This window comes from Metopolophium dirhodum, chromosome 1 (genome assembly GCF_019925205.1).
Source record: "Metopolophium dirhodum isolate CAU chromosome 1, ASM1992520v1, whole genome shotgun sequence".
Lineage (NCBI taxonomy): Eukaryota > Metazoa > Arthropoda > Insecta > Hemiptera > Aphididae > Metopolophium > Metopolophium dirhodum.
Genome location: NC_083560.1, coordinates 92,059,958 through 92,086,257, shown reverse-complemented (window position 1 = coordinate 92,086,257; position 26,300 = coordinate 92,059,958). Strand labels below are relative to the sequence as shown.

Below are 26,300 nucleotides of genomic sequence, written 5' to 3'. Positions count from 1 at the left end.
TGTTTACGGACATTGTCAGTTTTCAATTTTTTTAGTTTTTTTTTCTATAAATATCAATAAAATTTAATTTGTTGGGTAAAAAAGCGTGAAAATTTAATATAAGGCTCCTGATACATCGTTCTAATAGCAGTTGAAAAATATTAAAAATACATATGCACAATTTTATTTTATAAGCATTTAAACTTCAAATTTTGACAACATTTATCAAATTTAGAACGTAATAATTATTTTGTAGTTAAAAATTTATAAAATGTTCAACTTTTGTAGGTAAGGATTGAAAATTTAAAACAAGGTTCACGTAAATAAGTAAATATATAAATTACTTTATTCACAATAATATCATCAAATATACTTAGTTATATCATAGGCTGACAGACCGTTTTCGCTCAGAATCGTTTTTCTTATACAATGATATTATATCATTGAATTCAAATTTAACACCATCCATTACAATGACCCATTTGTAACCTACTGTACAACAGTGCGACATCCACTTACCCACCTTTTTTATATTAAAAATAAAAATAATTTAGTGCACTATTTAGAATTGTTATGGAATTTTAAAGTTTTTTTAGGCCATTACAACTATCAATAATTATGATAATCCACCCAGAAAAAGTCAAGGGGGGAAACTGCCACTACTTTCCCACCCCCTCCTCCCTGCGGACGCTCTTGTACCTATGTATAATATTGTCAAGTAATCCGGCTGATACACCCGAAGCGAATTTATCAGGTACCTACCTATTGTAATTTATAAGTTTATTGTTTATAACGTAGACCATAGCTGTCATTCGTAAATATACGTATTTATATATATCAATGTTTATCGATTATTCTAGACTTAAATAGTTATTTTACTAATGCAAAACACGAAAAAATGTCGGAGGGGGCGGTTCAACCCCCCTCCCCCTTCCCAGGTACGGCCTAACTTATAACATTTATATTGTAATATGTTGGAAGTGATCACTATTAATGTTATATATAAATGTAATTCAAATGTTTAAAAAGTTAATATTAAATAACGTTCTTTAAATTCCGTGCTTTTGATATTTAAAAAATAATAGATTGTAAACGTTACACAAGTATTAATACTAAAATGTCTTTTAAATATTTATAATCAAATATTGAAACATTGATATTATAATATTGAACTTCAAATGTTAATAGTGCAATTATGTAATATTATATTTGAAATATTGAAATGTTAATGAAATATAAAACTTATTCTAACATTGAACATTACAAAATGGTTATGTTGGAAGGGACCTAGAATCCGAACACACGACAAATTATTATACTATATTAATGTATTATTAATAATTCATTTTAAGAATTAATTATTTCGTTTCAAACAATATTGTCTTTAAAATATTAATTTTAATGTTAAACCTATACTCAAGAAACGTAGTCGGTGGGGACCAGTTTTCGTCGATCCACAGTCAGGAAACACCCGTTTATCACCACCATCCAGACAATTATTTGTACACCTGCCGTGTAGGATGCACACATCCTTAACTTGAACTGAGTTAGGTAAGTTACCAGTTACGATAACTGGCAGATTTCATATTTTAAATTTGTATCCATATATATTATTTTAGTGAAACATACCATTCTATAACCATTTTGTTACAAAACCACACAGAATCACAGAGAGAATACATACTATAATAAAATGGAAAAATGGGAATATTTAGGGAAGTTTTCGATTAAATCGATTTTTTTTTGTAGTTTTTTCGTTGTTATTAAAAATAATGAAACCTTAGATTTTTGAAATTGTCCTCAATAATTGTATATCTACCTATTAGTATTTTCTATAACCATTTTGTTACAAAACCACACAGAATCACAGAGAGAATACATACTATAATAAAATGGAAAAATGGGAATATTTAGGGAAGTTTTCGATTAAATCGATTTTTTTTTGTAGTTTTTTCGTTGTTATTAAAAATAATGAAATCTTAGATTTTTGAAATTGTCCTCAATAATTGTATATCTACCTATTAGTATTTTCTAAACATGATATAATTTTTAAAATATTTTTGAGCTATTTATATTATGAAAAGTTCAATAGGTATATATTATACATTTTGTAATTTATATGTGTCATTTCTGATCACATTTAAAAACTATAACAAGTAAACTAAGAATTTTATATATAATATGTTTTTTTTATATTTCGTTCAATAAAATTTGACTTTTAATCCATAAATTTCAGAAACGTAATAATTAGGTAGGTAAGTACTATAATATTTAATTTCAAACAGTCATGAAAATGTAATAATAATATATAAAAACTAAATTAAACATGATACAATAAAAACTATAATAGCTACTTAGCCACTAATAACATAAAGATACAAATTAAAAAAAAAAAACAATTCCTAACAATGTACCTATAGGTAATAGCCAATAGGTATAGGTACCTAAATATAATATCTATTTTGTCTAAATGGTATTAAACAACAATAACAACAATGGTCAATGGCAAATAAAAAAACGAGTAAAATAATTTTCGTACACGGTGGTCTCCCCCCCCCCCCCCACCACCACCACCACCATGTCAACCAAATTTAACCAATATAACCACTCTAAATCTAAAATATAATCTTTCGAATAATGTGCAATAAATTAATGTCGATATAGGAATGTTTTCTTTCACATAGTACCTATAAATTACCCACTCTTTACACCACGTAAATTACATTTTTAATGTTGCGAAATTTTTTATATGTTATAATAATGGATACTCAATTTCCTACTTTTGACCCTCAATCCTCTGTTACAAAGTACGTTTGGGAGTTGGGTCTTGGATGTTAAGAGAGTTAGGGTGGTGCGTTAGGCGATAGAGCGCTTAAAATAGAGATTTTTTGATAGTGGATATTTTAAAATCCTAGTTAAAAAACGCATAGAATTGGGTTTTTGATATAATTTGAAGGACTTTGGATTGGAATTTCTGGATACATTTGGTATTGGAAACATTGGCTGCGTCCCATATATTTAGATGCTGTAAGATCAATTGGGTCTCAGCTGGAGTAATTTTTATAGCAATAGCTTGGTAAAGGTTTTAAGATTGATTTTTTAGAAGATAATTTTTGATAGGTACCTACTTAATAATTTATTTAATTATTATAATATATTCCTAGCTAAAAATATTAATATCCAAAAGGAACGATCACATACTAGTTAAATGATGTTATTTTTGTTACAAATGCGTCAATAAATGCCTATAACAAATCTGTAAAATATAAAGACTGCATATATAATAATCACTAATGAGACCTTCAGTTATGGCTTGTTATGTGATGAAAATGACGGTAACGAGTAACGACCACGGTTTATTTTAACGTAGGTTATTTTACGTTTTTTTAATAATTTCTTTGTACAGTATTACTAATAAATAGGGTTCGTATTTTGTAGTAAAATAAAAATTCAAGAAAAACATTTATTTAATTTAAGTTTGAAAAATACAAAAATTCTAATTATTTTGTCTTTTTCCAAAAGTTAAAACGGTAATTTTTATATAACTACAATAACCTGTATTCCGATAGTTGTTTTACTAGCTATACCTTTTTATACATTATCTCGATGACAGACAAAATAATTTCGACAACGAAATGGGAAAATTTTAACAATTTCTGGTTATAATTTAGTAGGTATAACTTGGCTAATATATTGTTTGTATTAAACAAAAAAATATATGTAATTTTATGAAAATTATTCAAATACGAGCAAAAAAGTATATTTAGGGTGCAATCAGAATGATACGAAACGGATACATTATTTATTATAATTACCTTTTTAGCACACTCCCCTTTACAAAAAAAGCATTTACTACAAAATCTTAGGCTCACAGTAATTAATAATAAAATGTCTTTTTATCGATTTTATCAAAATATTATTTACACGATGACCTTGACCTGTGGTGTTTTTGAAATCAAATTATAATATCATTAGCTGTCAATAAGTGGCATTTAATACAGACCGTAATTTATAGATACGTCATTTTATTTTGCAAATATAGTTTCGTCGTTTAGTGGAAATTGGATTCAAGAAAAAAAAAGAGAATCTACAGCTGCCTGCAATACGAAAAACGGAGCTAATGTGCCGAAACCACCAAAAAATGTAAATAACTAATATTTGATGTCACCGCGATGACGTGAGTTGTTGGTGTTGGCGGGGGAGGGTGGTTTGAGGGTTTCGTACGGGAATGTGTCGATTAAAGTCTTTTCTTTTTCATTTGTGGAAATATTAATTTATCAGAAATATAATAATATAAAATTAAAAACTAACCACACGCTAAACACGACTGGCGTGTAGGGACTATGTATTACCTATTTTGTCTATCAGTAATATTATAATATTATATCGCACAACGCAAACAACTAAAATATGAACGTTCAGCCGATAATGACGATGTTCAACAATAACAATAATAATAATATAGGGTAGATGTAATTTGATGGTTTTCTCATTGGTTGTCGTCGAATTGACTGTCGGGTGCGAGATCGTTGTGGTCTGTTGTGATTTTGGCTTTGTGCTCGTTCAACGTGGCCCAGGCACAATGGATTTGAAAATGCAGTCTCGTCTCCAGCGAATAACCAGAGTAATTTTTTCTGTAAAAAAAAAACGCTGAATAAGGCTAGCAAAACGAAAAGTTGGTTGAGTTAATGTTAATGATAAGTTAAGGGGTCCGAAAACGTTTTCTTTGAAAAGTGAAAAAATTAACTTTTCAACAATATAATATAGTAAATAAAATGCCCTACAATTTTGGGTGGTGGAAATCGGTTTCAAAATTTTTAATGGATATAATTATATTTATAGGACAAACATTTGATAGTATAAATAATATTTATTATATTATTATATTGTCTATAGGTCTATAGGTTATCTATATCATATAACCACCAGTAGCGTAATTTCAGTTTTTAAGTGTGGGGGGGGGGGGGGCAAAATTTTTATAACAAAACTGAAAAAAGCCGCCCGCTAACAATTACATGACATTAAACTACAATATCATTTTTATCTCAATACAAATAGCCTTCTTACATAATTTTATACTGACTATAGTTACTATCGTGGTTATCTCATGGTTATCTGAGATAATCGTGGTTACTATCATAGGCATAAATATCCTTTTTTTTGAGAGATAACAATGTCTAAATATAATTAATACATATGTAGAGGAATCCCTAAATATAACACCTATTATCTATTATATGAAGGCTCAAAACTATCCCATTTACGGCTTGCTAATGGCTAATGACAAGGAAGGGGGGGGACAAATTACGTCACTGATAACCACTAACTTTTGATGCGGACAATATACAGTTCCGGGCTATAGTCGTTTGTCACCAAACGTTTACCACCAATCGATATTTTCTCTATAAAATAATATCCGCCAGTCCACCGCATGGCACGGTACCGACCACGGACCAAGCATTTCATTTTTAAGAAACAAAATGTATTATATATTACATTTACTGTGTGAAACAAATGGTTGGCTAATGATTGATGAATAATGAAACTCTTAAAACTCGTTCGGAAAAGTGCAGACAATTTAGTGTGCCACTAACCGACTTATTATTCAGGATACGAGTATATGACACACACTTTGTGCCATGTATAAATGTAATTGATTTTACTCTTTCGTGCTTAATGTACTAGTATTCTCGTATTACAATATATGCTGTTTGCCTACAGGCTACAACCACGAAACAGCGAGACATGCCGGGTTGCATAGAAAATGTATAAATTAATTTAATAATTCACTAATATTTAATGGACCAATCATTAGCTCACTATCGGTTCATTAAATGTTCAGTTATCGTTCGTGCAATCCGGAATTCGTACCTATTTAATTTATTTAATCATCAACATTGTGTCGCTTCCGTAAATCCATTATGGGATCAGCGTTCTGTACGGACTTCGCAACTTGAACATTTCATTTACATTTTAATATTTTATACCTACAACTGTAATACACTTTTTACTCTAATGCTTATGGTAATTACAACAATTCATATTATGAATTAAATTTTATATATTTTTTTAGTGATTTAGATAATTTTTACGCTCTTAGTGCATGCACATTTCCGTATTATGTAACGAATCAGTAAACTTTTTAATTTTTATCTTGTTTCTAATTTAAAAATGTATGTATTTAATTGTACCTATTTGTTCAATTAATAAATAATAATTAATACGTACTAGAACTTAGTATGACAATATGATATTATTTACTATATTTATTTTAAGGTAAAATATATTTTTTAGAAAAACTTGATTCCGACCGGTAATTATTATATGTTACCTATATTTGCCATTTGGTAATATTTTTTTTTGCTTAATAGTTAAAGCATAAATTGAAAAATGAAATAGAATAATACGGTATATTTTAATAATTCTACTACACATAACACCCTACCTATTTATTATATTATTTTCTAAACTATAATTATTATTATAAGATTTAATAAAAATATTTTTTAATTTTTAGTTGAAATTTTTAACTCGAAATTTGGCTATCGTTCAATATTATTAATTGTTCACCCATCAACTTTTCTTTTTCATTTTTAACTACAATTTTAAGTGTAGGTAGGTACTTCTTTATTTTATATACGTTTCACATTCGATCTCTTTTTAATTAATAAAAAGATAATTGGCTAGGAGTAGTACAACTCTGAATTAAAATTATCGTCGCAAATACAATCCGAAAAATGTGTGGTTACTAATAATAATATATAATATACCAATTATATTTTGATAATCATATTAAAATCTTAGTAAATTTTCATATTTTTTCTCCCAATTATTTAAAAATACAGAGACATTTTTTGACTTTCTAAAGAGGATGTGAAGAGGATGTCAGCACACTATTTGTTTTCTCTTTCTGACCAAAGCGCAATATAGTAAATTTGAGTTCAACAGAACCAATATTGTGTTTTTATCTTTATAATAATATTAGAGTATAATATCAAACTTAAATTTAAGAATATTAATCTAGGGCATCTCTAAGACTTTTATTAATATATTAATTTTAAACTAAATTATAACCATGACATGTCACATTGTGATTTATTACAACTTTTAGTCTTTGAAATGCTTATAAGTAACTGTAGCTCTTGTTTTTAAAAGCTAATAACACAAAATTGGTTCTGATGAACATACATTTACTCTGTCGAGTCGGAGAGAGAAAACAAATAGCACGCTGATATTTTCTCAATGAAATATTTTCCACACTAGATCCATAAATTATTATAAAATAAAATATTTGGTTGGTCCCCCGTTATATTGTATATACTGTATAGGGCAACTGTACGTTTTCTCAAAACCAAAATCCCAAATTAATTTTCTTTGTTTAACAATTGTATTATTGGATTATAGGTATATATTTGGCATGTAATAACTAAATTATCTACTTAAGTTATTTTTTATTCATCGACAATTTTATGTCGTTTTTGTTAAATGTTTAAAAAAAATTACATTTAATAAAATTATGGTATACCTAATGTACCTTATGCTATTATTCCCGAAAAATCTAGACCATTGCCTATCAATGAGTTATCGTTATATTTATCTACTCGATACCTTATAATACCTTTGACCTAGGTACTTAAAAATGTATGGCTATGATATAAAATTAAATTTATCATCGATTGTCCGTCGTCCCGTCAACACAGTCGAATATCCTCGTAAGTATAAAATAAAACATAATTACTGAATTTCGGTTACAAACGATTTCTATCGTGATAAATAATAACATTAACGTTTTCGAATCGTGACAAATAGTAAAGGTGATCATGCAACGATAAGATTCACGACCATACTTTGCCGTTTCGAGGTAATACGCCGCCTTTTCCAGGTTGCCTTTGGATTTGTACAAAAATGCCAGCTCCACGTGCGCGTATGGCACCAGGAAACGGTCCTCTTTGATTTTCTTCTCCATTGACACGACGGACTTGAGACACTCTTCTGCGTGCAGCGGGCTGTTCATAATGCGCAGGCACACTCCTTTCAGCAGACACCCGAGTGCCTTGTTGTCATACTCGTATTCGCTGCCATATTGCCCTGTGTGGGATAAAAAACAAATATCAGTACTTATAAATTATATAGGATATTATAGGTATTACGCAGGCAGCACCAGACTTTTTTTCTATAGGAGGGAAATATATTTTTTTAATGGTTGTAAGAGGATGCTAGTGTACGATGTTTTAATATTATCCTTACTGTTCCCCTTAATTATGATAAACATATTTTCTCATACAACAAAATATAAATAAATCAGGGAAGTCGCTTGTACGTGCCGAGTACTCGAGTGTACCTCGCATTGAGCAGGTAATTTATTGTATTATAAGTTATTACTGCATTATTATAATATGAATGTGTAAAATTTGAATTTAATGATAAATCGTTATATCTACCTATATGAAAAACGGTTCTGAGTATAGAGTGACCGTCTATACTTCTAAAGGTATTTTGTTATATATTTATATAAGTAATTTGTTTTTCTATTAGTAATACAGTAGGTATGTTAAACTAATTTTGACCAAAAATAAATCGCCCATATTATATGGTAGGTAATTACTAATTATATATAATATTACTTTAATATTGCAAATTTTAGTGATGTTGACTTGATATTCAAACCCATAATATAAAACAAATTGAACGTATGTATTTTTAATATTTTTAAATGTTTGTAAACACCTAATAGAAAATGTCAAGTTTTTAATACTACTATTTTTTGAATTACAACAAATTAACATATCGGTTGAGGAAGAATTGTGTTTTAAGTGTGAATATGTCATCAATACTTCAATAATACTCATATAAAATGGATACCTATAGGTATATAAATATATAATAATACTAAACTTTTATTTAATTTCTAATAGGTAACAAAATTGATGAGGAATCTTATATTAAATTGTCGAACTTGTCAAGGTTACGTAAATCAAAAAAAAACTAAAATTAAAAGAAAATTAAAAATGTCTACAAATAGTACAGAAGAACCAAAATATTGTTAAGGCTACTTTAATATTTGGAAAAAAAATTCGAATATCGACTGTTAGTTTGAATTACAATAAAGAAACAAAATCTTTTGTGGAAAACTGATTTTAATTAAAAATTTCCAAAAAAACCTAGGTATATGAAATGATAATAGACAATATAAGTACAAAATAGTGTCTACTATGTCTATCCAAAGTTACCCATTAAGTTTTTTTTAAATATATAGTAAAATAAAATTATTAAAATGATGTGTTTTCAATGTTTTCATATATCACTGCAAAATCCCGTTGTTTTGTAATTTTTTTTCCTGATTATTTTTAAAAGTACTTTTTTACTCTTATCTCTCAAGTATTTATTAAAACCAATTTGCTACATAAATGAAAATATCAAGTACAACCATTGAATTTTAAATTAAAATTGTAAAATTACAGATGGGTTATAGGTGGGGATAATACAAAATATAGAAAGGTACTTGAACTGCCCACTCCCTTTGGCTACAGTATAGTGTTAAAGTCCCCACCCACTGCAGCGGTGGCGGTAGCGGTTACGGCAAAATGAGTCCAGACACAATTTTACCGGCAGCACCACCAAGACAAAAGAATTTTACCACCACCGCTGCAGTCCTTTACCCCGTCTGAGTCAGGGGTTTGTGATTTTCATCGTAGCAAAATCCAAAAATTATGTATTTTATTCTATAATTTTCAACGTTTGCCGTTTGTTTGATGTTATTGTTATTGTTTCACAATCGGTGACTCAGTAACTGTTGAGTTTTATAGATTTTTACATACACTGCACAGTTTGTGTTTAAAATAAAATTTAGTTTACCAATTACCACAGAAAAAACGTTTATAAGTCATCCACAATAGCATATTAATAGATAAAAAAAATCCTCCGACGAAAAATGTATAAGACTTGTTTTACCTTTTGTTGTTATTCTACATTTCTACGTTAATTTTATGACTTTACGATTTTATGAATACTGTCGAGATACCTGTCGTCAACGTGTTTTTACTGCGAGATTTAGCTGAACAATCTGCATGATTACGAAGTGAAATATTCGCAATTAAAAATTAAGTGTGAGCCGTAAGGGCATACTTTTACCTAAGACCTAAGTACTTACCAACATAATATTTGACGTGAATACCTACGTCTCAATGGAATATGAAAATAAGAGAAACTTCGACGAACTCGTTAACTAAGTTTAGACGGTAAGTTCGAGGAAGAACTTTGTAGCTTTTAACTTTTAAGTGACAAATTACATTTCACAAAATAAATATTAAATTTAATACGATGGAAATGGTTTTAAACACGACATTAAAAATAAGCTTTTAAAACTGTTCATTTTGCACTTTTAGAGCAGTAAAAATACACTAAGTATAGTGTAACTGCATAAAGTTTAAGTTATTCCTTTTATTGATTAAACGTTCAATACAGATGGTACTTTAGATGAGTGATTTTTGTGGAATTACCAGTAGCTCCAAGACTCCAAAATAATTAATAAATTAATAAACAACAATATAAGACAGAAAATTGTATTTTGGAACTTTAATATTGTTGTACCTACACAAGATGAAATTTGTTAATTAATTTTAATTAGTAGTGACATCCAAGTGATTTTAAAGAGAAACGTGGGAGGTATAGACACTCTGACTGCACTTTTACATTTTTCTGAAATAAATAGATACGGTCTCAGAGCTCAGCTGCTTACTATAGCTATTGATCTCCCAGCAACCTATTTTACATATTTTTAATTATAGTATTTATTATTTACATATTTGTATATCCTCCGAATCCCTGTTGCGCACATTTTATCAATCTATAGTAGAATAATAATTGGTTTTATCACGAATATCATTTTATATGTCATCTTGAGTGATATAAATAATACACAATTGCACTATGCATAATATAATAATAATTGTATAGTTTATTATATATATATATATATATATATAAAAAACACCAGTCTACTGACGAAGGACAATGAGATAATAATATATTATATTATATTATATTATACGAATATAATTTTAAATAAGTACCTAATTTCGATTTATTTTTTAGTCATATTTTCTCTTTACTTCTAAAAACATATACAACCAAATCTGGTGTAAAACCTCTAACCACCGAGTGCCAGTAGTTTCAGCTCGGCCTTGTAGCACACTATATATTACAATATTTACAAATTTACGTTGATTAAAAATTGGAATAGTTCTAGGTTAAATGTTAGTACAAGAATAAATTTACAGTTGACCTAATATAAAAATGAATTGTTAAATATTGTTGTTGTTTAGTCTGCATTAACTTACGTTAATTATATAAGCACTCAGGTTCATGCATCACCTGAGAATTTTAATAATTTGGATTTTTAAAATGAAAAAAAATATATGAAAATTCCTTCTTTGTTAATTTATAATTTTTTACCATGATTATGCCCAATATAGTAAATACCTATTGTCTTATTCTCAGAAACCGTCGTCTGTCGAATTTTAGTATAGGGTACAGTGATGAAAAAACGGTAATACCACACGTCTATTAATACATTTATTTTGGTCACTAATGATATTATTATTAATTTCGTTAAGGGGCCTTGCTACGGCTATTATTTGAGGGGCAACATTTAGGCAAAAGTTTTAATTTTTACAAAGTGTTCCGTACGATATATAGACAATTTTCTGGCGATTTCGCGTTTCGTTATTGGAACTGATGGTGGGAGAGGGTCCTTGTGTTCATTAATAGGTACTTTTAATTATAAATTTAATTTATACGTCATTTTACCACCAATTGTTTTAATCTAAGCGTTAGCACTCATTTATTCAGAATATAAATTGTAATTATTACCTATATAAAAAAATATAATTTTCAAATAAAACAATATAATTATAAATTTTGCAGGGCTTGTAAAAGTTATAATAACGTTATGATTATAACGTTATATTTGACAAAAAAAAAACTGATTGAAATTTGTAAACGTAATTATAACGGAAGCGATAATCAAAAATAATTAAATACTGCAAAACAAAACATAACGATTAACAAAATATATTAATATATATCATTAAACAAAGCTTAACGGAAAACGTAATTTATAGAATATAATTTAACGAAAAATATCGCAAATCGTAATTTATAGAATTGCATTGAACGAAAAATAACGCAAAACAAAAAAATTAAAAAACCACTTATTTAAAAGTTGTATTGGTTTCGTAGAAATATTTATTTCATGTACACGGGCATTAGAATTGATTATATATTACTTACTCGCATTAGTTATTAATTATCATTAATACGTTTGATAGGTATTAACACTATTCTAAATAACGATAAACGCAAAACTTGTACAACGTTTTAATTTTAAATGATGATAAACGCGAAAATTGTGTAAGATTTTAATTATAAATAACATAGACATATTTTTTTTTCAAATGCAAGCCCTGATTATAGTAAAAATAATTATTATATATTGTTTAAGAAGTAGTGTACATTACACGTAGTCACTGTTATAATTTAAAAATAAATGTACTCGTATTATAAATTATCAAAATATAATCAAACAAAATAAAATATTTATATTTTAACAAAGAAAATTATTTTTTATTTAACTTAAAGGCTTGGGTGTATCAGCGTACTTTTAAAAGGAAATGTTAAAGAGGACGCGGTATAAATGCGGTAACGACCGAATTTCCTCCTACTTAACCCGCCAACTGGTTATATCAATTACAAATGTTGTCAATGCCAAACTCAACATTTTTGTTCAGGATTGCAATTTCAACAGTAGAATTTTGAAGTGTCATCGCTCTTGAAATTATAAAAACTCCAAATTTTAAGTAGTTTTAATATAATATCCAATTTATCATTACACTATCAAAGGGTTATCGTTAACAAGATTGAACAACCTATATATTGTAACTATATATACCTATAGGGCCGTCACAAGGGGGCGGCAAGGTGTATACAGGCACCAACCCCCGTGACCTTACCAAAATATTATACAAACAAAAACTCAAAAATTAAAAATTATTTTACTTTTGAGCAACAAATATATTATATGATGACTCAGTGGCGTATATAGGAGGAGGTGGGCCTAGTAGGCTGCAGCCCCCCCCCCTCCGAAATTACAGTCTTTTTAAATAGAACAACAATATATTTTATTAGGTACTATTAGTTAATATTTCATAGCCTGTTGAAAAATAACAAATACGAATATATTTAAAGAAACTGTTAAATATATAGTAGACAGTAGCCTTTAAGTAACAGATCACTTGCTAGTTTCTATCTACTATAGCCCACCCCAAAAATTATTTCTATATACGTCACGGTGATGACTAGTATTAACTGTGTGGTTTATAACTTGCAACGGTGGCAAACGACGAAGCCGTCATAATGCAGCATGCTAAGTAATTTGGCTAAAATATGTATTGTTAGTTATTACCTATTACGTCGTCTTAGAATGAAATTGTTCTAACGTAAAATATACTTAAATGGACTTACGATGTACAAATGTAGAAACGAAAATCCAAATAGTTACACCGGTACAACCCAATGCCATAACTAAAAAAACAAGTTTGTGGGACACTTGTTATTTTTACGTTCAAAATTTAAAAACTCTTGTACTACTTTTAAAATCTAAAATTATTTTGTAGAAATAAAGACTGACGACAGTCACCTCTAAAAACTGTTTTTTTATCGTACCTATACATTGATTTCTCTTTATATTCGAATTTAATACATCCATATTGCAGTGATTTAATTACTCTGCAATCACAAGGTACGGGCACTGCTTTTGCCATGGGACATTGGCACAAGAATTAATCTGTATTGGGTATAGCCCATTTGTGCCAAATTAAAAAAATATATTTTTAACGACAGTCCTTTTATTATGCCAAAACATGTCATGGCTATAGAAACTTTAAGTATAACTTGCTTGAGCACGGATTATTATGCAATTGTAAATTGTTTTATTTTTATATTTTTGGATTTTTATCAGTATAATCTGTACGAATTGTAATGGTTATTATTTTATGAAATATAATGACAACAAATTTTTTTTTCATAATTGATGATTATATATTGCGTATTTTGACAAAATTAGATATTTATTAAAGTGTAATATTATATACTGTTTTCAAAGCCTAATAAATGTTTAATATATTATTTCATCATGTAGAAAATTTTAATAATATAATTTTTCGACTACAAACCTATCTTTTTTTAGTAAACTTGTATACATTTTATTGTTTTGAATAAGAAGTGAAATGTCTTGTAAAGCAATTTCTCTAAACAAATTATTTGTTTTGTGTAAACTGTAAGAAATGTAGGTACATAATTAAGATGCTCAATTTTTTTTATACTAGTTAAATAAATAATTATCAGATAAACGATTTAATTGTATACATTTTTCTTACTAAACAACCAATTAACAACAATTTTTTTCCATGTTTGTTTTATACTTTTATGATTTATAATGCATATATTATATGGAAAATTTAAATAGTTTTTAGTGCATACAGATCGGTGCTCTAGTTATAACATTATAATAATATAACTGTATTTAAATGTTCAGGTTTATACCGTGTCATTATAGTAAAAACTAAAATGTATATTGTAAGTTTACAGGTACCTGTACACAAGGGCTGTCGATAAAAACGAACCTTTTTTATTTTGGCACTGATGAGTTTTACTCTATACGGCTTAATTTTTTTTTGGCACAAATTGGTAATTCTCTAAGGTAGCTTCTAAAATATTATAAAAAAGAGTGAATTCGGCGATTAACGCCACAACCAACTGTCATGCTGTCTTCATATTTATAGAAAAAAACATTATCAGTTACCCATCAAAAATATCCACTAACAAAAACATTTAAATAGATACAGGTACCGTCGAAATCACTAAATCCTACCGAATAGCCACATATCAATAACAATGTGACCATAGTCCCATAAAGTTACGTATTATTATTATTATAATTTATAACATTGTCGACTTGGTGTATGGTGAATGGAATCAGTACGTGTTAAGAAATATTATAATATTTACTGAAAAAATTGTATATATTATATTAAATCTTCCCGATATATAATAGTACTATAGTTTATAGTTATAACAACGTTAGCGGGTTAGTCGATATTTATTTTAACTGTTGAAATATTTCCGATAATTATCTAAAATTGTAATCAATTCCTCCAAAAACTTTAAAATATAATAATATAATAATTGAATCCCAAAATAATACATTTTGAAATTAGTTAATTCAATGCATTCAAATATTCGAGGTACTGTATTAAGATTAACGTTCCAGTTTATTGCAGTGAACTATAATTTTGTACTTGAGAACATATTATATGGAGTTAAACTAACTCTTCCATTTGTACGTCTGTTAAATTAAATTTCATAGAATTCTAAAATTAATTTTAGACACCGAGTGGCTTTAAGAATATTAAGTTATAACTTTAAAGTTAATAATTAAAAAAATAATGTACACTAAAAGTTTTGTGTTAATAAAAAATAACGTAAATAAAATAAACTTTGATTTCTACAAGCCTGCAAGAAATTTTGTTATTTGCTAAGTACTGTGTACATTTAGGTAGATTTCTACCTCGTTTTTATCAGAACTACAAAAACATTTGAACTGGATGACTACTGAAGCGTTTGGTTTTTGAATAACTTTGTATTATAATAACTATGAGGAACATCGTATACATAGACACACGGTCTGATGGTAAAAACCAGTCATACTCAACCTGTGGCCCTACAACCTTTTTTTCTGGAGCCCTCAAAAACTTAAAACAAAAAATCACACTAATTTGAAAATTATATTTGATGTTATTTGTCATAAAATCCTATATAACAAATCAAACATTATATCATCGTAACTGTATTTTTAATTGTTTCATTTGTTTGCTTTGTGATTCATTACCACTCAGGCAACCCAATTACTCAAGGTTACCTAAGTAGTACGTAATAAACATATAGTAGGTGTCCCAAACAAAATAAAAGTGTGGCTAGTCTAAACGAATCGTCGGCATACCGAATCGCTCAAGACGTCACTCTATAGTCAGAAGGGGTTGCTCGGTTGCAGGACGCGTATATCATACAACCGGCCGCCTAGTATCGGAATTCAGCTGGCGCGATTAAATCCACCACTAATTGACTTTAGACTTATACAGTATACAGTAACCATATATGACTGTATTGATTTAGCGTGGTTCGTAAATCGGTTATAGTACACACACGCGATGGTCAGAAACTCTAGAAGCTTTTGAAGCTCTAGAAAAAGTAAAAAGCAAAAACCTATAATGACTATAATTGTTTAGTCCTGACGAAAATTCTTAAGAAATGTCTACGCTTGTTCGGTTTAACAATAACTCATACGTCAATATTAGCATTGTAGTAGTTATATATAGTAGGAAGGTTTAAGTTTCGGCAGAATGTAAACATATAATATGTAGCATATTACTTCATACGCCCGAAGTCTCATCATCGTCTTAAAATCGCAAACAATACAAAATATAATGGAGGGAAATTACAAAAATCAATCGATCCGACAGTTTTGAACATCGGTGTAACATTATGTAACCTATCCTATATAGGATAATAATATTTGAAGAAAACCCGGTACCTACCTACTTAAATGTTCACATGCTGCTAATGCTAATCGCGACTTATTTATCGGGGTATCTTAATTGTTTAATACTTTAGAAACTTATTTTGAGATTTGAGATTTTAAGAAGCTTTTACGCGTTTAAAATTGTCATTTGTTGTAAATTAAAAATTAAATTAAATTAAATTACACAGAACAAAAAGTAGGTACCTAAACTATATACGAATTTAAATTTGATTCCCTTTGATCATACTTGCTCACTAACACCGACCATCAGTTTATAGAAGAACACAAACTTCAATTTTGGACGTGGATGGCATTGTAAATCTGATATTACCACTTAGGGTTTGATGATATATGATCGAGTTTAAAACCCGATAATAGGTACCTACCTCAATAAATAACATTCAGGGGTCTCCGATATATTTTACTCTTGGGCCACAATATGAAAAATTAAAACACTGTGGCCAAAACACTTTTAATCACATTTTACAATTTTTAGTGATATAGAAATGCAACATATATAATAAACAAATGCAAGTTTTCAATGGTTGTTATGCTAAGGACTATGGCAAGCCATTGCTTAGAGAAGTGTACAAAGAGTAATTTGAATTATAATGGTGTAGTAGTGGTGTACTGTTTTCCCTGAACTTAAAAAATATATATTATAGTTATGTTTAATATTGAATGTAAAACTTTAATATTAATATAGATGCGTTTGCACAAATCCGGTTTTTTTTGCTCAATCTGGTTTGTACAAATCTGATTTGAGCAATAAAACGTACCTATCAATTCGAATAAACGAATATTTAAATAAAACTTTGATTTGTATAAATGGTTTCTACAAATTCAGCCGTTGACTGAAAATAAAGCTGTGGCTGGCACAAATTAAGATGGACGTGTAAATGTTTTTATTTTCAATATTTTTTATCTTAATATCTTAGTAGGGACTGAAAGTAGTATCATATTATCACTTATCATTTATTATTAAATGTATATCTATGGACTGTGATATTATATTTATTTAATAATTCATTTACTATAGAATAAATAATATATTTAGTAGTTAGTAAACATAATATAATCAATTATATATCTATATATTTAGTTATTATTTAGAGAAAATTATAAGTTATTTTTTTTAGTAACCCAGGGGATACTTAACCCAAAAATCGTCAAAATATGCATGCATTTATACCCTAAGCAATCACCAAAATATGACCAGGACTTAAAAAGTTTGATGCCCAATCAAATGAAGTTGAATGAATGTTTTTTGGGTGTGATGGAAAGCCCACACGACTTTATAACTATTATTATAATATATTATCGGAAGTTTAAGCACATCCCTCTAAACGTTACCATGATCTCCGCCTATATTGCCACTGTATCGAGTTATAGCAACAAAACAATAAGTGATAACAATAACGATGCGATGTATAACAATAACTTAAAGACGAATAATAATAAATTGGTTAATAACTGTACCAGGATTTTTTTCAAGATCTTTTGTGTTTCTGTCAATGAGCCTGTACAAATTGTCGCACAATGACTTGCGTTTTCCGAACACGTTGAACAAGTTCCACAAGTACAGCAATTCAATGGCGGGCATGAACAGCCGGTTGTTCTGATTGGTAAACCTTAGAGATCTCTTCACGGCAAATTTTTCCATTGGTAACGATTTCCCCGCGATCCTCTGTTTGTATTTGGGCACATCGCTGCAGTTCACACAAACAATAATAAATAATAGGTAAATTATAAATAGGTACTTAAAATAATTTGCGCATAGAACGAAACCGGCTCAGGCTATGAACCAAAACACATTTTTCAGACTTTCGTTTTGTTTTTGTTTTCATAGGTTTCTCGGGTATTGAAAAAGGCGAGTTTGTTTTAAATACGTAATAATTATCGATTTATTCAGCGTTGAAGTACCTACATATTATACATTTTTTTTTTATTTTGTTATATAACTCACGACATCTATAGACTATAATATTATTATGCGGCTACTATTCAATATTTTGTTCATATTATTAATATTGTTGTTGGTGTTTTAGCTAACGAAAACGATATACCTAATATAAATATTAATAGGTAACAAGTCGAATAATATGAGAATATTAAATAAAATAAAATTAGTACCTACTCAGGTAGGTACTTATTATAGTTGTAATAGTACCTATGTTGTAACGTTTATAGCTGCTGAAGCTTTTTTTTATATTACACTGTTTGGATTGTTTTTGGTTCAAAGACTTGACAATGAAATTTAAAAAAAAAAAAACAACAAGAAACTTAAACTCCAATATTATAACGATATTATCATGTCGTGCAAAGTGCTCGCTTACGCCATTAGCTGGTTGACCGTATTGAGCTCATCGCGGGAGAGACAATTGTATCCTCGCATGAGCATAATGCATGCGCGCTGGTAGTTGTATGTAGTGCGTGACCACTTGCTCTGCTCGGCCAATTTGGCTGCGTACATTTCTGCCCGTTTCCAGTTTAAGGCAACGCTAAAAAGTATCACATTATTATGAACATACCGCGATTTGTATACCGGTACCATGGTATCAATGTATTAATATCTAACTTGTATATAATTAATAGTTATATTATATCCGTTAAATTGTGTCAAGGTGTCGAATCACGAAACAGTGGCGGATCTCAGATTTTTATTAACGCCTTGGAGGAGGGGGTAGGGTGGCAAAACTTTTCAAAATAATATTTAAAAAAATATATATATAAATAATATTCAATACATATTTACAACAATTAGAGCTAAGTGCCGTAAATGCGTATTACTTATTATAGTTATTAGTATAAGGGAATTTAATATTATTAGATAATTATAAAAGTATTAATGTATTAGTATAATTTACTCATAAGTTATATTTTACAACTATATTTGGCCCACCCAATGCACTAGGGGAGAGGCTCCTCTGCCCGACCATATTAAATCCGCCACTATTACAAAATCAGATAAATCCGTTTTTATCACCGCGATGGTCCGCGACTGGAATCAAATAGGTTGATGTCATTTCATTTCAAACCATTAAATACTGTTTGAAGAACCTTAGTTCTAGTTTACTGTTTTACCAGTAAACACATTATCTCGTAAAGTATTAACATTTTTTAAATTATATGTGTATTTTTTTAGATCATTTGATATGATTAAAAAATAACATATTTGAAAAAAGGTAAGTAATCATATTTGTTACAGTTATTATTATTCCAATTATTTACTTTTTTAAATGACAACACACATTTTTAATTTCATATTATCCAGCAGTATATGTTTCTAATATATTAGGTACATTATTATACGAACCAATTAGCCCAGCACAGTTCCCAGTAACATATGTGATGGAATTGCGGCCACGAGTCTTGGGACTCCACCGAAGCCGTGTACCACTTGATCGCGTCGTCTACGTCACCACGCATAAACTCCAGGCGCCCTTTAAAGTACAAGAACCAAGCGCCGTTGGGATACAGCTGAGGACATGATCATGTAAATGTACAAAAATATGTAACGATGGAAAAATACTGATAGATATTATTTAATAAAATTATTTAATAGACATTTATACCTAACGTAAATAACTCCCAACTGGTTTCCGAATACGCGTAGGGTAGATACTAAGGTATATAATATATAAACGATTTATAATAAATCCAATAATTGCGATCCACAGATTATAATATTTAAGGATTATTTCCAATTAAAATATTGATAGAAGAATAATAAATGAAAAAATTTCAATTTTATAAAATATGACAAATGCGACAAAAATGTTTTTCAACTAACTTTTTCACTGTACATTTTTAGACATGATTTTTTTTGAAAATTTAGATATAGGTATCTAAATTAAAATTTGAAGGAGTAGATACTAATACTGTCTAGGTTATTGAAATGTATACCTGTACTAAGAATAATTGTCCTTAAAAATACTTTTATACAAATATAAAATAGATGTAATATTGGATATAGTATTTATTATACTAATATAATCTTTACAATTTTTTTAAGCATTGAAATATTAACATTAGTAAATTAGTTACTAAAATATATCCCAAACCCATTATCATGGACCTTGTTATCCTTATTACACAACGTTAAATAACTCAAAACTACTCATTCAAATTTCGATTTAGATACAACAAAAATACGAAATGTTAAAAAATTCATTTAATTTATAATTTACAGGAAAAAAGAGTGATTCTCATTTACTTGATGAATCACCCTGTATAATATATGTACAATATAAGCGCGTTCTATGATTAATGATACTTAAAGCTCTTTAATTCGATTAGGTACCGTTTTTATTTTATCAGAGGTCCCACTAATTTTCCCCCCAAAAATATATACGTAGGTATACAGTATACACACTATGTATTTTATTATCGCAGTGTATTATACCTACTATGATAAATTGATAAATAATACAATACATTTAGCGATGGAAACGACATTTTACCGTCAGCTGTTGGCGCAGCGCTGCGTCGCAAAACTCCAAGTCACCCTCCTCCTGACTGAAAACGTACACCACGACCAGGTGGTATGTGAGCATGGTTAGCACGCACAGGACGTGCCGCAGTCCATGTGGCACCTGGTAACACAATTCAAGTTCGCCGAGGCCCTGTTCCTGCGGTTAGATTCAATTTTTAATATTTACATTTAGGAAAGCGACACGTAGTATACACGTAAGTATACGTAGGTATATTATAGTTATGGATAATTTAGGAAAGGGTAGAACGTCTGCAGTTACATTTTTTCTGATAATTTAGTTGGAAGGCGTAGATTAACAAGGGAAAAGTAAAAATCCCTACATTTTAGGAAACGCAATAATCGTCTCAATTCTGTATGGACTATTCATAGAAAAATTACAAAAATCAAATATATTGATACCGAATGCAAACTACGTAAACAAAATATTTTCTAAAATTCAAGTATAATAAATAATAATTATAAAATTACCAAATTTACTTTTTCCTTTTATCCACGAACTGTCCAATAAAATCATAAAAAATCGGCACTTGTTTGTTATCACCTCGTTACCTAGTCATGTACAATTTAAGAGCTAGGTAAATTGGTTCCGCGATAATTTGGGTTTGTTTTGAAAGCGGTAAGTTGAGTCCCGGGTACAAAAAGGTAATAGGTAAGTTGGGTCCCGGCTATAAATCATTGGCGCAATTAGGTCTAATTAGGTCTATGTGCAATTTAAAGTATGTACCTATCTTACAAACGTTATTAGCTTATATTAAAATATTGTTAAAAATGTATTTTAATGAATTATTTCCCGCAATATTAAATACTAGCATTCAATTTGTACAACAAAATGTATCGATGAAACAAATTAAATATGCAACATTTGAACCGTCCCGTTTACAAAAGAAAGCATAATATAATTATTTATTAATTAGTAAAAATCAGCATACTAAAAATGTTTTTAATTTAAGTACCCCTGGATTCTGGATCCACCCAGACAACAGACGGTGGCCTGGTGGCCGGGTGGTTCATTTCTTACAGCATGGTAACCATATAGTGGTTAGATTGATAATTTGCTTCTTTTGGCTGCCATTCCGATCACAAAACTTTACACTTTCGTTAAGTATGCATGACATGACGTCCTATCAATTCCTTTATTATCAGTAGTTGTAACTTATAATAATTTAATAATACGTTATCGCGGGCGTCCAACCGAAAGGCACCACCTATATAAACGAAAAAGTGACGTTTTCGCTGTAAATTTAATTTTTTCCTCGTTTATATACGTCAACGTCATCCACAACACTATTATCTATTTATCTGTAACGCACAGTTTTTTCACCGGATGCTGATCGAACAAAATATGGTCGGCAAAAGATAAATAAAAACACGCGATAATTTTATTTCTGCTTTCCTGCTACTATTAGTTGAAATGCGCCAATGTATAAAAAGAATGAATCGGCGGTGCCTTTCAACTGCAGAACTCCCAGTTCTCACGAATTATATTATAAGGTACATTTTATATTTTATATATTCATAATGTAGGTATATTGTGAACGGCGTTTCTAAAAAAAATGATTACTTTGCTCCCGGAAAAACCGATGAATTCCAGTAGTTTGATTATTTTTGATGGCAGTAACGAAATCATCTATACACACGGGAAAAATAAAAATACACAATATAAATTTAAATTCGTATACGTCATATTATATTATAAATGTATAAAGTATGTGTGCAGTGTGGACGTATAATAGTGCCATACACAACGATCGAATCTCGTGTCGACCATTACATAATGGTATATATTTTCAATAAATCACCATGATTCCGTGTGAAATCCATTTTTTTTACTAACGATGAATTTATACGTACATTTCACCAGCCCCCCCCAAACATAATTTTTGACATTTTTTTTTTGCAAAACATTAGTGTGCCATTAGTGTGAATTTGTGTGACTATTTTCAGAATTTGTGCGATACTGGTTTAACCGTAAATTCAAAAATATATATGGGGGGCTGTAGAAATGTTCCCCAGCCCCCCATCATAGAAAAAATTACAATTTTCAAAATTTTCTTTTGCCAAACATTAGTGCGCCATTAGTGTGAATTTGTGCGACAACAACCAGAATTCGTGCGACACCCGTTATACTCGGAAAAATCGTTTTTCCATTTTGAGCATTTCCCCAGCCCCCCCTCATAGAAAAAGTGTGAATTTGTGCGACAACAACCAGAATTCGTGCGACACCTGTTGTACTCGGAAAATTTTGAGCATTTCCCCAGCCCCCCCCCCCTCTCCACCCATTATGGAAAAAATTACAATTTGCAAATTTTTCTTTTGCCACCATAAATTTTTGCGCTGTCTTCCAGGTAAGTCGAAATATTAAATTTTAACATTGGATCTAAATCAAAAATTTTCATATTCAGTCATCACCAATATTATTTAATGTATTCAGATATAAAATAAGACCTTTTATATATTGCATGCTTGTTTAGAAAATAATATCACATTATTGTACTTTCAGTATGATTTTAAATACGATTTTTTTAAATTTTATTTTTAACAAATCGTTGTGGTAGGTCTTATTAAATTTAAATAATATGTAAATGTACAAACTATAGACAACGTTACACACGTTATTAATAACAAAAACTAACTTGCTAATAAGAAGTACCAATACAAAAATAATATAAAGGAGTGATTTAGTCAGTAAAATATTTGTTCGTTTTAATATTCGTGTTCTAAAGTTGTTTGGTGATTATCTGCGTGCAATAATAATAATATAAATATGTCGACAGATCAGTACCTCAAATGTTCGGCAATCTACACTACCATACACCATCAATACCTACAATTATGTATGTGCGAATGACGTAAAATAATAATAAATTATAGTTAAATTATATAAAATGTAAACTATACCATCCTGGTACCCAGGCTACCGAAATTTCCTGATTTCAGTGACCTCAGAACACAGTGATTCAACCATGTGGAGTAAGCGGGGCGGGTTGAATACGATTGCGCGCGAACCTTATTGGTTTACATTGCGCGTATTAAATACTAAAATACGATGTCACCATTGTATAAAGTTGCCAAATTTAATATAATTTATAAGATAAATGTCATATTTATACTCATCTTTTATTGTAATGTTGGATTTTCTATCTATTCATTATACATACATGCACTGCAATTATTGCACTAACACGTAAGTAGTTAAGTTACCAACTAATTTCACTGTATCAGTAATTATAAATTTACCATTATGGATTCAATAAACATAGTACGGTCTATTTTATAAAAAAAAATCTTATTAGTAATTTTAAATATAGGTAATCAATTAATTAACAAAAGAAAATACAACTAGAAAACAGTGTTCTGCTACTTCACTGACGAAATTATATACATTTTATCAACCAATTAAAACATTTTAACTCTATTTCGAGTAACCTGGCAAGACCACAATAATTTTTACTTTCCATTGTATCTTACGCAAAATGTGTATTCTAAAAATCCCCCGTTACCGAGTGGAGCTAGTGAAACTGGCTTCCCACATGGATCTTATAATTTACAAGCTGACCGATACCGAAAAAAATTTGATATATTGAGTTCTTAATTAATACAATTTAAATTAAAGTTGTGTCAAATATTATCAATAATAAAAATTTGTTATCATATTAAAAGGAAAAATATAGAGAATACAAATATTACGCTAATATTATGTTTAATAAATTCAAATACCTACACAAAAAAATCCTTACAGCTTTAATATAACACTATAATTACCTATGTGTCTTGCGAAAATATTAGACGAATCCAGGTTGAATAAACCTACAAACAAAATAATGCATACCAGGCCAAGCATTGATGTTCTTAGATTTATATCGGAAAGACAATGTTGAGAGCAAGGCGCGCATAGCCGATATAAGAGGTCGCAGTGGATCGGGCACACATTACCTTACTCTGGCACAGGCCATATAATTATTTTTACTAAGTATCAAGAAAGTATTTATGAATTCATTATTTTAATTGTAAATAACAAAATTAATTTAGCTTAAATTAAAAAGATAAATTACATAGGTATATAATTTTAGAAACCTTATTTTGATTCATTGATATAATATTGTGTTGTCTATAGTTTGTACATTTACATATTATTTAAATTTAATAAGACCTACCACAACGATTTGTTAAAAATAAAATTTAAAAAAATCGTATTTAAAATCATACTGAAAGTACAATAATGTGATATTATTTTCTAAACAAGCATGCAATATATAAAAGGTCTTATTTTATATCTGAATACATTAAGTAATATTGGTGATGACTGAATATGAAAATTTTTGATTTAGATCCAATGTTAAAATTTAATATTTCGACTTACCTGGAAGACAGCGCAAAAATTTATGGTGGCAAAAGAAAAATTTGCAAATTGTAATTTTTTCCATAATGGGTGGAGAGGGGGGGGGGGGCTGGGGAAATGCTCAAAATTTTCCGAGTACAACAGGTGTCGCACGAATTCTGGTTGTTGTCGCACAAATTCACACTAATGGCGCACTAATGTTTGGCAAAAGAAAATTTTGAAAATTGTAATTTTTTCTATGAGGGGGGGCTGGGGAAATGCTCAAAATGGAAAAAACGATTTTTCCGAGTATAACGGGTGTCGCACGAATTCTGGTTGTTGTCGCACAAATTCACACTAATGGCGCACTAATGTTTGGCAAAAGAAAATTTTGAAAATTGTAATTTTTTCTATGATGGGGGGCTGGGGAAATGCTCAAAATGGAAAAACGATTTTTCCGAGTATAACGGGTGTCGCACGAATTCTGGTTGTTGTCGCACAAATTCACACTAATGGCGCACTAATGTTTGGCAAAAGAAAATTTTGAAAATTGTAATTTTTTCTATGAGGGGGGGCTGGGGAAATGCTCAAAATGGAAAAACGATTTTTCCGAGTATAACGGGTGTCGCACGAATTCTGGTTGTTGTCGCACAAATTCACACTAATGGCGCACTAATGTTTGGCAAAAGAAAATTTTGAAAATTGTAATTTTTTCTATGATGGGGGGCTGGGGAACATTTCTACAGCCCCCCATATATATTTTTGAATTTACGGTTAAACCAGTATCGCACAAATTCTGAAAATAGTCACACAAATTCACACTAATGGCACACTAATGTTTTGCAAAAAAAAAATGTCAAAAATTATATTTG

General features: G+C 29.4%; 1 protein-coding gene across 3 annotated transcripts in view; it reads right to left on the bottom strand.

Moving 5' to 3' along the window:
* Positions 1-299: 299 nt before the first annotated feature.
* LOC132934916 (tetratricopeptide repeat protein 39B-like) overlaps positions 300-26,300 on the bottom strand; it is a 108,174-nt gene continuing 82,173 nt past the window's right edge. For all 3 annotated transcript variants that reach the window (XM_061001336.1, XM_061001335.1, XM_061001334.1), the window contains 7 exons: positions 22,672-22,737; positions 21,079-21,246; positions 19,932-20,095; positions 18,952-19,116; positions 18,095-18,324; positions 7,827-8,067; positions 300-4,613 (listed from right to left, as the gene is read on the bottom strand). In XM_061001336.1, the coding sequence (XP_060857319.1) occupies positions 4,469-4,613; positions 7,827-8,067; positions 18,095-18,324; positions 18,952-19,116; positions 19,932-20,095; positions 21,079-21,246; positions 22,672-22,737 (1,179 nt within the window). In that variant the 3' untranslated portion in view covers positions 300-4,468. The remainder of the gene's footprint in view (positions 4,614-7,826; positions 8,068-18,094; positions 18,325-18,951; positions 19,117-19,931; positions 20,096-21,078; positions 21,247-22,671; positions 22,738-26,300) is intronic.